The sequence below is a fragment of the Azolla caroliniana genome, unplaced genomic scaffold (genome assembly GCF_043228905.1).
Source record: "Azolla caroliniana isolate FFs.n. ecotype wild unplaced genomic scaffold, voAzoCaro1.0.p SCAF_13, whole genome shotgun sequence".
NCBI lineage: Eukaryota > Viridiplantae > Streptophyta > Polypodiopsida > Salviniales > Salviniaceae > Azolla > Azolla caroliniana.
In genome coordinates this window covers 4,731,398-4,745,688 of record NW_028230448.1, presented here as the reverse complement: position 1 = coordinate 4,745,688, position 14,291 = coordinate 4,731,398, and the positions used below count along the sequence as shown (strand labels likewise).

The following is a 14,291-nucleotide window of genomic DNA, read 5'->3' as shown; positions in this document are numbered from 1 at the left end:
TGTGTGTCAGCATGAGAATTCTCTCATAATGCCTTCATTTTGGAGGCAGGAGGTGAACTCGTCGGAGAAGTACTCCTTCCCTCTGTCCGATTGTAAGCATCAAATGTGCCAACCAATTTCTTTTTCGACTTGACACTTGAGCTTTTGGAAGTGGGAGAGCACTTCGCTTTTCTTCTTCATCGGGTAGATCCACGCGTAGTGGGAGTAGTTGTCAATGAAGGTTACATAGTATTGGCATCCGCCGATCGTCAGCGTTTGAGCCGTTCGCCATACATCCGAGTGTACGACGTCGAGGAGGCCTTTGCTTGCGGAGCTCTCCTTCGGGAATGGGAGTTGATGTTGTTTTCCGAGTTGACACGCTTCGCATACTCGGTCGACTTGTTTCGACTCGAATGTTGGAAGTCCGATGATGACTCCCTTGGTTTGCATCGCTCGAAGCCGTTGGAAGTTTATGTGGCTGATTCTCTTGTGCCACAACTCGATTGCCGTTGGAGGTCAAAGAATGAAGGAGGGTTTTCTCTCACCAAGATTGTCGTCCTTAATGGATCGAATCGTTGTGCGAGGCCGCCCAAGCATACTTGCACCATCTCGTCTTCGTCGACGTTTATTTTGATGGAGCCAAGAGAGTCGCAAATGCTCTTGATCTTGGCGGTGTAGTCTGACACAAACATGTCTTTTTGCCGAATGTTGTTCAACTCTTGTCGGAGTTGAAGCTTTCGGGCGGTTGTGTTGGCGACGAACATTTTCTTAAAGTTCGCCCACGCCTCTTTGGGCGTCTTGGCATCTCGAATGTGGCTAAGCATGTGGTCATGGACACATGTTGCCAAGCAATACATGACTCAACTAGCCGGTTGCTCCCATGTTGCGTAGTCGGCATTCTCTGAGTCGGGTTGATTTTCTTGAGTGCCGTTGATATAGCTCCAATACCCTTGGCCAACGAGGTATTGGGTCCTCTTGTACTCCCAAGATGAATAATTGCTCCAGTCTAGCTTTTCACTAGGGAGCGTGCTACCCATTTGTGTGTTCCTGTTGATTAGTGTCTTCTCTTCTTTTACTTTTCTTCGTTCGATCAGGTGCACATGCTACGTAGCGGCACTACGGTAGCCAATAACCGGATTTTGTCATCGGCATCTCGAACACACAATCACGGAGTTGGGTGGGCTTAGTGGATTTTCTAAACCACACGCTCTGATACCATGTCAAGAATTAGGTAAGTAATTAAGCAAGGATTAATTAGTACCTAATTATGTGATTAGTTGATAAGCGGAAGATTAAGTGATATGTGTGTGTATGTGTGTGAGAGGAAGAGAGAGAGAGAGAGATACACTTTATGAACAACAGTAAGTATGTTAAATTAGCATTATCATCATCAAATACAAAAATAGCCACAATGAGGTATATATACATCTCATGTGCAAAGGTGCACATGTGTGAGTAGAATATAGGTACTAATGTGTAAGTCCTATATTAAATGTACTTAGGAGTGGAGGATCTAGAATATCCCACTTAAGTACAAGGTCCTATTTAAGGCGTTATAATCAACACTTCTAACTAGATTCTATCTAGGTAACTACGAAGTTACATGGTTGACTAACTAACTAAACCAAGTTGAGCTTGATCTCTCAACACATTCAAAATGTGATTTTTTCCAAAAATCTATTGTGTACCTAGGTCATTTAATTACGGAAAATGGTGTTGAAATTGAACCTTCTCGTATTGAAAAGGTTAAACTTTGGCCCATTCCTCGTAATATTCGTGAACTGCGATCATTCTTAGGGTTTGTTGGATTTTTACGAAAATCAATTCGTAACTATTCCAAATTGACTACACCATTAACTAACCTTTTAAAAGGTCATCCACGTAAGTTTGTCAAACCAATTGCATGGAATGAACAACATGACAAATCATTTGAGACACTCAAAGAGCAAGTGTGTTAGGCTCCCACTCTTCTATTACCGGACCCTTCTAAGCCTTTCTCAATCGAAACCGATGCTAGTGATTATGCTATTGGCGTCGTTCTTTATCAAGGCAGTCACCCTATTGCTTTTGAAAGTAAGAAGCTTGATGCTGCTCAATCTCGGTATTTGGTTCAAGATAAAGAGTTGTTTGCGGTAATACATGCACTTAAAACATGGAGGCACTATCTCTATGGAAATAAATTTGTGGTTACAACAGACCATCAATCATTGAAGTATTTTTGTGACCAGCTAGATCTTGTTGGTTGTAAAGACCGTTGGGCTGACCTTATGCAAGATTTTGATTTTTCCATATGATATTGGAAGGGTTTTGTGTACACTGTTGCGGATGCTCTTAGTCGCATTAAAGAAGTTAACATTCTTAACTTCACGGAAATAAAATCTTATCTTTTAGATCACCTTCGAGGGAAATACCTTGATGATAGTTATTTTTCGAAATACTGGACGAAAGCCGAATTTGGTTTAGATGTTGATACTAGTAGCTTACCCTCGAAGGCGACCTTTCACATTACAAACGGTTTGCTTTACCGTAGTGGAAAGGTCTGTGTTCTAGATTTACCAAATGTAAAACAGAAAATTCTTCATGAATGTCATGATGCACCATCTGTTGGTTATCTTGGAATACAACGCACACTCCTTCTCATCTTGAGTACTTTTTTCTGGCCTAAGATGCGCTCTGACGTGCATAAATACGTAACTCAATGCTTACAATGTCAGATTAATAAATCGGAACGACTTAAAGCTGCGGGTCTTTTACATCCCTTAGATATTGCCAACAACAAATGGGAAAGTATCTCGATGGATTTTATTGTTAGTTTACCTTGTACACAGAGGGGTCATGATGCCATTTGGGTTGTCATTGACAGACTAACAAAATTGGCTAGATTTATTCCTACCAAAACCACGGTAACCACTCAACAATTGGCTTATCAATTTGTTGATGAGTTATTTCGCTTTTATGGATTACCAATGGATATTGTTAGTGATCAAGATTCCAAGTTTACTAGTGCCTTTTGGACTCAAGTCTTCAAGAAACTAGAAGCTACGTTGAGCATGAGTTTCGCAAGTAATCCTCAGTCTGATGGACAAACTGAACGAGTTAATCAAATTATTGAGGACATGCTTCGAGCTTATGTAGCAAAAACCCCTTCTATGTGGGAGCAATACCTTCCTATCTTAGAATTTGGCTACAATAGCTCTAAACATACATCCACTGGATATAATCCTTTTATGTTGATGTATGGTTTTCAGCCACGTGCCCCAGTTGATGTCACGATTCATCGTGATACATTAGACAATACACATAATTTTTTGCAAGACATGAACCAAATGTTGCATATTGCCAAAGAGAATGTCAAGACAGCTCAAGATCGTGCTCGATTTTATGTTGATCAGGATAGACGTCCTCGTGCATTTACTATTGGTCAAAAAGTTTTTTTGCGTGTTTTTACTAACTCTATGTCATTGTCTACGGGCAAGTGCACTAAGTTAGCTCCATGATATTGTGGCCCATTTGAAATCCTTAAGCGGGTTGGGTCATCTGCTTATCACATTGCCTTACCTCGTAATGTTGGTATTCATCCTATTTTTCACGTTAGTTGTCTAAAACCATTTTTAGGCTCTGGTGATAACACCATCACAATCCAAGATCTTGTAATATTAGAGGATTTTTCTTACAAATCTCATGTTCCTGAACGAATTCTTGATTCTCGTACAAAACGTTTACGTTCTAAAGAGATTCGGCTATTCAAGATCAAATGGATGGATAAACCTATTGATGATGCCACATGGGAACGCGAGCATACTCTTAAGGCACAATTTCCTCACTTTATATTGCAAGAGTGCAATCTTTTGAAGTAGGGGAGTATGTTATGTACACATAACGTTGGTGAGGGTAGATCACCAATATTTACATTAGTGAAGGGTATGTTCACTAATGTTAAAAAGGGGACTAATGATTGGATAGAAGGAATGATAAGTGCATGCACTATCATGATTTGGACAACCAATGAATGGAGAGCCTTTTAGAAAGGCACATCTATTCAAGGGGCCTAGGAAAAGGTATAAATATGAGGCTTAGCTACCCTCATAATCACATTACGTCGGAAGGTTGCTGTCTTAGACACCAGTGGTGTGGCCTAGGCTTTCATCTCGACGATCGTGTTTATCTCTTCCAAGGTATTAGTCATCCTAATATCCGGCGGTATGAGACATCGGTGGTAGATTGGCTATGTCTAGATCATAGCTTGGGGGTGGTCGGGTGGAACGGTTTCTTCTATCCAATCTATTTTCCTTCTTTTACTTTACTTTGGTCTATTGATTAGTAATAGACTCTTAACACTATGATCTCAGGAAATGATGTTTATCAAAAGTTGATTGACAAACATAAGTAGGATGGAAGAAAGGGTTATAAATATATGGGTTTTTTGTAAGCCATTATATGGTGGTTTCATGTGATCAAGGTAGGTTGGTGTTCTAGATTGATGTTTCGGGCTAAGGTATTCATTTGGAGAGTTATGGTTGGAGCTTTACCTTTGGAGGATGCATTAAACAAAAGAAACATTGCTAGAGGAATGTGTTTCTTTTGTTCAATGGAATTGGAACATAGTAGGCATCGATTTCTTTTATGCATGATGGCTAGAATGGTTTGGAGGTGTATCAATTTAGTGTGGATGTATTTAAGTGGAGTAAGACTATCTTCATCCAATTGGTTTTTGCACATATAGAGAATAGTGAACGGATGCCTCATTTCCAAATTATTTTTGACTCCTTGAGGTATTGGAGGCTATGGTTCAATTGGAATATGTGGAATGCCTATTACTTTTGATTCAAAAGTTTGGGTGAGAAAATATTTTGTAAAGTTAAAAGTACTTTTGTGGCAATTGACAGCGCTAGAGTCATTAAATCTTAACCGTGAATATCATCATATTCGCCATTTAAATTGGTGTGTAGGGAGGCATTGAGTTTGTAGTTGTCGTAGTATTTAGATCCCTCGAAGGGTTCTATACTCTGTTGTAAGTTACTAGTCATGGTGGTGTTTTCTTTTTGTAATGAAAGCCATTATTTATGAAAAAAAGATAGTACGAGAAGTTACGAAGAAGGATAGCATACAAATAATGTGAAAAGAGGGTGGCCACAACTAGCCATTTCCGAGTCATCAATTCTGAATCAACTCGGCTCTAACGCGTCTCACTTAGACTTAGGTAGCTAGATGCAACCAATAAAGAGGGTGGTCAGCCATTTCCAATGCAAGAGTTCTAAAACAGCTCTCTCTAGCAATACGTGGCATTTAGAGTGGAGGGAGAGAGTACAATTGCGGGGTGTCTGAGCCTAGTTAGTGTTACATACATACTTACTGGGGCGGACGGTTAGGTTTCACACAACATGAGGCTAGCAATGAGACAAGTTTTCCAAACATCTGCCCGATTGGATAAGAGAAGGTCAATGGAAACTAGAACATTTGGCCGACAAGTTTGCCAGCCATATGCCCGATCGGATAAGAGAAGGTCAATGGAAAACTAGGAATCTGAAGGAAGATGGGCGGCTCGGTATCGGCCGGCCAGCTGGGAATGGCGGCCCGCGGCCCAACATGCTCATGCCATCTCCAAATTGCATACATTCATTATACATACATAATATCACTGCTTCATCTCTCTCAACATTCAGATGAAAAGGCTTTAGGGTTTAAATTAATCTTCTACCTCCTTCTCCTTCTCCAACTGGGTATATTAGACTCTGCAATCCTGTAAAATGCATGTGACTCTTCTGTGGTGGATGAGCTCTTTGTCCTTTTGCATATATTACACACAGGTACCCTTTCTCCTTCCTTCCCTACTCCATCAGTAAGTATTACTATTGCCCATGTTCTAATTTCTTTTAGGGTTTCAGAGACACCCTAATACCCTACCATATTCTCTCTCTTTATACATCTTTGTCTTGATGATAGTTCTTTGTTTTCCTTCCACTATGCTGCTGCTAACTTTGTTTGTACATTTACATGCTTTTTTGTTTGCCATAAGGATTCGATGAGTGTCCAAATTTCGATAGAGAATCATGGATGATGTGTACGCCTGTGTTGGTAGAGAAATCTTGATGATGTATGCACATGTTGCGATGAATTGTTTATCGCTAATTTGATGTATGTCCTTGTGTGGATAGAGAATTCTTGATGATGTACACACATTTTCTTATGTGAAATTGGTCTATATATATGTGGTAAATCAAATTTGTAGTATTCTTACATGTTTTGAAGTATACCTATTTTGCTGGAGAAATTTATTGGATATACATATATGCGTGTTTTCTAATCAAATTTTTTTGTTTATACACAAGTCTCTGTATATACATGTTTCCATAGTCTCTCTCGTATGTACATGTTGCTATATCATTTGTCGTATGTACATGTAGTTGTATCATTTGTTATATACACGTGTTAGTATAACCTTTATGATAAACGCATGTTGGTCTATGTTTATGGTTCAAAGTTAAAACATTTCAGTATAGCATCTGCTGTAAATACATGTTTGGCATAACATTTTGTTGGCAAAACATGTTGCCGTGAATTTCTCGTTGATGCATGTTTTTGTTACATATACATATCGCTTTGAAATTTGTGTGTATGTAGACGAGGTGCTTTAAGATTGATTTTTACATCTGTATTGTTTGTATATGTTAGGTTCAATATTGTTAGTATGTATATGTGCCATTTCACATTTTTATTGTGTATACATGTCAGTATAGTACTTGTAGTATATCAGAGACCATGATCTTGGCTATGGTATATAGTTTGTTGTTTATTAGAGGCCTTCGCCATTGCTTACAGCTAGGTAGAATATATGATTTTACCATTACATATAGCTAGATAATATTATATTGTTTTGTTTTATGAAGTTATAATGGCTTGCTTAAAAAGGGGCATATTGAAGAATCAATTAGTAATTGGCACTAGTTTGGTTTGGTTTGGGTGTCTCAAACTCAACAAGCCATGAAACCTTTAAACTGAAACGGTTCAAACCAAAGTGTTTGAGGTATTTTCAAGGTCAAACCAAATTGTGAAGCCGTTTAGCTACAGTTTTGCAGTTCGTTTTTGACTAAAACCAAAATTTTGGACTGTAAACTCAATTTTCAACTCTTCAAGAAAGGGTTTTTTTCTTTGAAACTCAGAAGGAAACTAAAAAGAAATATTTGGATTCCAAGTTAAACTTCATAGTAATATTACATCTTACTTAATTTATAGAGTTAACTTATATATTTATAAAAAATTCAAAAGTATTCCCCAAACCCTGTAAGCTGATAAAAGCTGAAGCCAAACTGGTTAAGCTGCAGTTTCAGAGTTTGGTTCGGGTCAAACTGAAGCATTGCCTATTCCTGTAATAAATTAACATAGATCAAACAAACAATGCTTTGTTGATCTTGGTGAAAAGATTCATTCATCTTCCACTTACATAAAATAAGAGAAGGAGATTTGTTGAAGACCTTTTTATGAAATAATGAATGCAGTCGGACTCAAATGACAAAGAATGAATGAACCCAACCCACCATTATGCATCCACCATTTTCATGGATTTGTGTGGAGGACATGATGATCAAAATACAATACCTTTTTATGTGATGGTGTTACCAAATAAAATACAGGGAGAAACTCCGAAATATCCTTAACATTTTCTTCTTTTTTCCAAATGCCCCTTAGTTGTTTTATTCCCCCAAACACCCTTACACAACCCCGAAAGGGAGTGGAAAGGAGGCTGAATTGACCCTATGATTGCTGAAATAGCACATATAATTGAGAAGACAGGGGAGAGGGATGAATTGACAACATAATCCTTCAAACAGCATGTATAATTGCTCTTTAATGATGACATTAGGTGTATTTGGGGAAATATTGAAAAACTTGGGTATGTTAATGATGAGAAAGGTTATATTTTTATGTGATGGTGAGAATGCGCTATGACATGCTTCATATTTCATTCTTTCCTTCACAGGTATCACGCTTCTTTTGGATTGAAAATGCCAAAAGAGTTATGCATCCGAGAGGTATGGGAAGATAACCTTGAAGAAGAGTTTGACCTTCTAAGAGAAATCGTTGATGATTATCCATATCTAGCTATGGATACAGAGTTTCCTGGAGTTGTGGTGAGACCAGTGGGCATCTTCAAATCAACTGCCGATTATCATTACCAAACCTTAAGAGCAAATGTGAACATGCTGAAGCTTATTCAGTTAGGTTTAACTTTCGCTGATGAGGATGGATCACTTCCTAAATGTGGCACAAATGAATGTTGTGTTTGGCAATTCAACTTCAGAGAATTCAAGATACGGGAGGATGTGTATGCACAAGATTCTATCGATCTCTTGCAACAAAGTGGAATTGATTTCAAGAAGAATGAAGAGAGAGGGATTGATGCATATCGATTCGGTGAGCTTCTCATGTCATCCGGCATTGTGATGAATGAAAATGTTCATTGGATCACTTTCCATAGTGGCTATGACTTTGGGTATCTACTCAAGCTTCTGACGTGTCAGAATCTACCTGTCTCGGAGCCGGATTTCTTCAATCTTCTTAGAGTGTATTTCCCCACTGTCTATGACATCAAGTATTTGATGAAGTTCTGCAACAATTTGCATGGAGGATTGACTAGGTTGGCAGAGATGTTGGAAGTGGAGAGATTTGGTTCATGTCATCAAGCTGGTTCTGATAGTTTGCTAACCTCATCAACATTTCGCAAGCTCAAGAACGATTTCTTTAATGGATCCACTGAGAAGTATGCAGGAGTTTTGTATGGACTGGGGCTGGATAGTGGAGATTGATCACATCCAATACTTTAAGGCACAACAAGTTATGCAAATCTTTCTTCTTTGTTGTGTATATTGTTTTATATTGGAGGTCTTTTTGCGTGGCTACTTCTAATTTTTCTCAATTGCTTGGAATAAAATACCATAGAATGTTATCACCACATTGTGGTTTTTCTTCCATATGCATTTATTTTGCCCTTACTGCGGCCACGTTTTGCATTTTTCGCTAAAGCGATCTTTGTTGGAGGTTTAAGGGCACTTTGATGAATGGTCGGTCGCTAGACAACTTCTCATGTTGTTTTCTGGTCTGATTTGTCATCTTTGTTTTGCACACTTTCCTGTGAGCCACTTCATTGACATTGTATCCATTCCTTCATCTGATAAATATTTTTTTGATAAAGTGCCTTCTATTCATTCCTAGCAAGTTCCTCTTCTTTAATTCATTCTGTGCATTTGTGTGTGTGTCTATATACATATACATATATTGCATGAAAAAGGTTTTAAGGCTACTTGGAGAAGGGTAGAAGTGCTTGAATGAGCTCCTCCTGATTAGTTATGAAGATAGTTGAAGGCATATGTGTCTGCGTTCAGAGGTAATGCATATGAAGGTTTAAGTGGTGGTTTAAGCTTTCACTTATCTGGAGAAAATGCACATTTTTGTCCTTGAAAGTGATCTAAATTGACAGAAAATCTGTAAAACACTGAAATGGGCACCCATTTGATGATGACTCATGGAGCCCATTATTCACAATGTTTTGTGCATAGTTAACTTCTTTGATAATTTGAATTAAAGAACAGAAAATGAACTTTTGGCAGAAAGGTCACAACCTTAGTCTTGTGCAGTACATTGTTTTGTGACTTTATGATCTGCAAGTTAGACTGACTCTATATCAAAACTTTTTCCATGGAGATAGACATACTGTTTGTATGTATATCATTGAAAGTTTGTTATTATAGTGGACAGGCAGCCTTTGTTTTACACATATGTTCATGGATTGTGACATACAAGTGACTGCCCTATCCTAGGCGATGCCAGAAGGATTAACAACATTTGTCATTGTTTTATGGACCATCAGAAGACATCAAATAGTTTCTTTCATTAGCATCTAACCTGCTATTTGGGCTGCTCATCTTGTGCTTTATTTTTATGACATCCATTGTGATCTTGCGTCTCGAGTAAAATGGTTCAACAAAAGTAGTTCGATTTTTCAATGCCTAGTATCAGCAACCTGGCATGCCCTCCACTTATATGATTTTCTCTTGCTTTGGATGACAACATTATAATAAATCTTGCCACTGGAATTGTTTACAGGGCATATTATGAAGATTGGGTCAAACAATAAGGGAGTAATACATATGGCTTTTTGAAATATAAGTTCTTATGACAATCAAAACAGTACGAGAAACATGGATACCACAACAAAGTTTACGCTTTTGAGTGACATGAGCAAAATCATGTTTTCAAATGATATAATTGAGATTAGAGAAAGTTTGTTAACAAAATTGGTACAAGACACAAAACAAGTGTATTGTCATAGTATCTCAAGCTTTAAAAAATGGAATTCTCTTGGCTTCCTCCATAGATAATGTCATGGGAAAGCATACAATTGAAGAACATTTGAATAAAAATGATGGTGCTAAATCGATCAAATACAAGAATGTCCTTATGCTGGAACCATCCTCCAAAGAAATGGCTGGAGATTGTCCCATTAGCAGCTCACATGTCAATATTTCTTTACTAAAACTATCTGTCCCTTTTGACTTTGGCAAGATATACTGGTTGGTTACCAAGAAATGTTTTACCTCATTTGCTGTTTAACTTCTTTCTTCAGTATTGAAGGTGTCTATCTATCTACCTTGAGGATTCACCATTTGACAGAAAAGAGCACTAGCTGAAGCATCCTCTGACTCTCTCTCACTATCCGAACTAACAGGTTCTTCTTCTCTACTAACATTCCAATGCACTTGTTCCGGAAGATGTACCGGAAGTTGTGAGATTTGATTTCGGCTACTTCCATCATCGGCATCCTCAATCAATACGGATGTCTCTTGTAGCTGCAAAGCATACTCCAAGTTCCAAAGCACATCACCCATATATGGTCTTTCTATACCTTGATCGGCCAAGCATTTTTCGACGGTCTCGCCATACTTTCTTAACGAGTTTGTGTTAATGGTTCCTCGTATGTGAGGATCGACGATCTCCTCTAAGCGCCCTAATCTCTTCCACTGTAATGCCCATTCTGCTATGTTCACTTGATCCCTCGGGAGTGCAGGGTTAATGGCAGGCCGAGCACAAAGAACCTCGATTAACACTACCCCATACGAGTACACATCGGACTTCTCTGTAAGTTGCTGCCTCCGGAAATACTCGGGGTCAAGATATCCAAAGCTCCCTTTCACAGCTGTGCTCACATGCGTATGATCGAGTGCGGGCCCTGTCTTTGACAAACCAAAATCGGCCACTTTCGCGACTAGGTTTTCATCCAGAAGTATGTTGGTGGTCTTAACATCTCGATGTATGATGCTTTGTGCAGCACCAGTGTGGAGATAATGAAGGCCTCTCGCAGCGCCGATGCATATTTCAAGCCTTTGCTTCCATGACAAAGGCGGGAAGTCGGTGCCGTAGAGATGGCTTCGTAGAGGCCCATTCGACATGAATTCATATACCAATATCATCTCCGAGTTTTCGTCGCAGTAGCCAATCAGCGATACGAGATGCCGATGCCTTAACTTGGAGAGCATGTCTATTTCGGTCCGGAACTCCGTAAGTCCTTGTTCGGATCGGGGGTTACCCCTCTTTACAGCAATCTTCATACCATCATCGGTAACACCTTTGTAGACTTTCCCAAACCCACCCACACCAAGAACTTGAGTTTCATCAAAGTTGTTTGTGGCCTCTTGGATCTCGAGGAAGGTAAAAAGGCGGCCGAAGCTCGAGGGGGCAGATGAGACATAGCTCCCGGTACCGCTCTTATGGGAGAAGTTCAATTCCTTGCTCACAATGCTTGCCGAATTCGCGCCAAGAGGAAGCCAATTGGGAGGAGATTGCTTGTGAACTTTCGTCTTTCGAGGTAAGAAGAACAAGAAGCACACGATGAGAACAATCACGATCAAAACAATAAGGACTCCGGTGATAACAAGCCCAATGATGACACCAAGGTGTAGACCATGATAGGCAGCAGAGTCCCGAGGGACTTTCTCAGCCATCAGACCATCTAGGCTTCCGGCCGAGTTATTAAGCTTCCATATCTCGAACCCATTGAGAATGGCATTGTTATTAGAGAGGGCAGCATTAGGGGTAGGACCTACCTGGATCCATAGCGTGGAGATGCCCCCCGACGAGTTCACAGTGAAGTCTCGGTAGTACGCTTGGTCCGCGGACTCCTCGCGTACGAGGTCTAGAGATTGGTAAGCCGTCTCGTTCTGGATGTAGATATCGAAGACCCGAGAGCCTGCGGAATCGAACACGATCTCGCAGAGGTGGAGCCGGACGAGGTACACGAATTCGGGGTCAATGCGGAGGAGCCAGGAGATGTTAAACAAGGAATTGGAGATGGTGTCTTGTGGCTGCATTTGGAGGGCGGTGCTATAGACGACAGGGGGGGCGATGTAGGCCGGCAAGAGGGGAGGGTACACGATCGAGTCACGGCTGGTCGAGACGCTCTCTAGGCCGGCATCAGAGTAGAGGTAGCTCCCGTTCGCGGCCCACGTTCTGTACAGCCCGGCCGAGTCGTTGAGGGGAGACACGGGCGGGCCGCCGACGTTGATGCGGTGCACGCATTCAGCCGCCGTCCGGGGCATCCCGACAGAGACGGGCGCGTTCACACCACCGCCACTGACCGGGCTCGCGAGGTCCTGCAGGATGTCGGGCGGCATGGACAGGACCTCCATGGCGTTGATGAAGGCAAAGGACCCCACCGCAGGCTCCAATGTGACTGTGAGAGTGGGAGATGTGACATTGATGGAATACTCTTTGAAGAGGTAGGGCATGCCTGTGTCTGAGGCTTGGATGGACGAGGTCACATGGAGACGCGAGAGGAGAGTGAAGCCATTGGCCAGCACGGAGAAGACGGCTGCGTTCAGGTCGTAGGCAGGAGGAGGATTGAATGCGAATGGGTAGAAGTAGAGACGAATCCAGAAGCGAGACGGAGAGACGGAGAAGGTGTAGGAGGATGTGTTGGGGAAGATGGACGCAGAGAGGAGCAGGGGAGCTATGGAGAGAGTGGAGAGAGAGGAAGATGATGAAGTAGTAGATGCAGAGATGGGTGTAGAGGAAGAGACGAAAGAAGAGGGCGATGGCGATGAATCAGGGAGCCAAGATCGGCCATGTACGAGGGTGGGGTCAGAGGAGGGGCTACCGCAGTCTAGGAGGAAAGAATTTGTGGGAGAAAAGGCAAGCTGTTCAGCTATGGAGGAGGAAGAAACGAGGAAGAAGAGGAAGAAGAAGAAGAAGGAAGGCATGGAGGAGACAGAGACAGAGGAAGGAGGACCTCCCATGGGTCTCATACAGAAGCAGGAAAAGCAGTAACAGTAGCAGAAGAAGAAGAAGAAGAAGAAGAAGAAGAAAAGGAAAAAGACAGAGACAGTGAGTAGCTCTTGCCAGCGTGGCGCTTCCCCTGCCATGCTGGACTAATCAGAACGGTCCTCCATATGTACACGTCCGCAGCGTTTGCCGACGTGGACCCTGGGTCTATTGCCCTCCGCCCTGCACAGGTCAGCCATTGGCCACGTCAGCCGGGGAGGCCGTAGGCCAGAGCGCGCCGCCGCTCCTGCGCCGTTTTGCCACGATGGAACCCACGTGGCGGTCGAGAGTGCCAGCTCAGCAGGCAGCGCCTCCAGTTGAGAACTCAAAAACCCATAAAGGGCGAACATTTTTTTTTTTAAAAGAAAAAAAAAAACCACCCGTCATTAACTGTTTTTTTTTACTCTTCTTTTTTTACGTTTATTTTATTTTATTTCTTTATGTTCATTTTATGTATATATTTTTTTACAAGAAAATAAGGTTTTGGGCTACATAAGGAAAGCTAGTAATAGTAGTAGTGTAGTTAGTAGTAGTAATTTAAGAGTAGTAGTAATAAAACAAGCGTAATGTAATGCTGATCCCTCATAGAAGAACTCCCATCAACACATACATACGTAAACACATGCACAATTTGTGGCTACCATAATATCATGCATTAATCCTTCGTCATGATAGTACGTATCGCAACAACCACTTCTAGATATGGAATGTGTTCCATAGGAAACAATTGGATGGTTTTACTTCGTGATGCCATGCTTCCTTCATGGGATAGTGGACTTGCGTCTACTCCCACATCACTAGAGCATTACTTATGGGGGAGATCGCGTTCATGATTTTTGTGGAGATCACGTTGATTCCGCAAAGCCGCTTTGATGATGTTGTGATTAGGTTGTTAGTATGTTTCACACAAATTTGTACGTAAGTCTACTCGATTTCTCAAATAATAATTGCATGGGCACGATGCATATTCTCCCTCCAAGAGGACAAAAAAAGAACATCTT

At 41.0% G+C, this 14,291-nt stretch overlaps 2 protein-coding genes across 2 annotated transcripts; one reads left to right on the top strand and one right to left on the bottom strand.

Moving 5' to 3' along the window:
• The first annotated feature begins 5,625 nt into the window (after positions 1-5,625).
• LOC147855997 (putative CCR4-associated factor 1 homolog 6) lies at positions 5,626-8,850 on the top strand. Its single transcript, XM_087329835.1, has 2 exons — positions 5,626-5,786; positions 7,958-8,850. The coding sequence occupies exon 2, from the start codon at positions 7,983-7,985 to the stop codon at positions 8,781-8,783; it is 801 nt and encodes a 266-aa protein (XP_087185961.1). The 5' UTR covers positions 5,626-5,786; positions 7,958-7,982; the 3' UTR covers positions 8,784-8,850.
• A 1,374-nt stretch (positions 8,851-10,224) lies between these two features.
• On the bottom strand, positions 10,225-13,284 carry LOC147855996 (receptor-like protein kinase THESEUS 1). The gene has a single exon (XM_087329250.1). It carries the CDS (start codon positions 13,272-13,274, stop codon positions 10,617-10,619), a length of 2,658 nt encoding a protein of 885 aa, XP_087185376.1. The 5' UTR covers positions 13,275-13,284; the 3' UTR covers positions 10,225-10,616.
• Positions 13,285-14,291: the final 1,007 nt, after the last annotated feature.

What these genes read in the sequence shown, in the direction of transcription:
- LOC147855996 (XM_087329250.1), bottom strand. Translation starts at nt 13,274, where the DNA reads ATGAGACCCATGGGAGGTCCTCCTTCCTCTGTCTCTGTCTCCTCCATG.
- LOC147855997 (XM_087329835.1), top strand. Translation starts at nt 7,983, where the DNA reads ATGCCAAAAGAGTTATGCATCCGAGAGGTATGGGAAGATAACCTTGAA.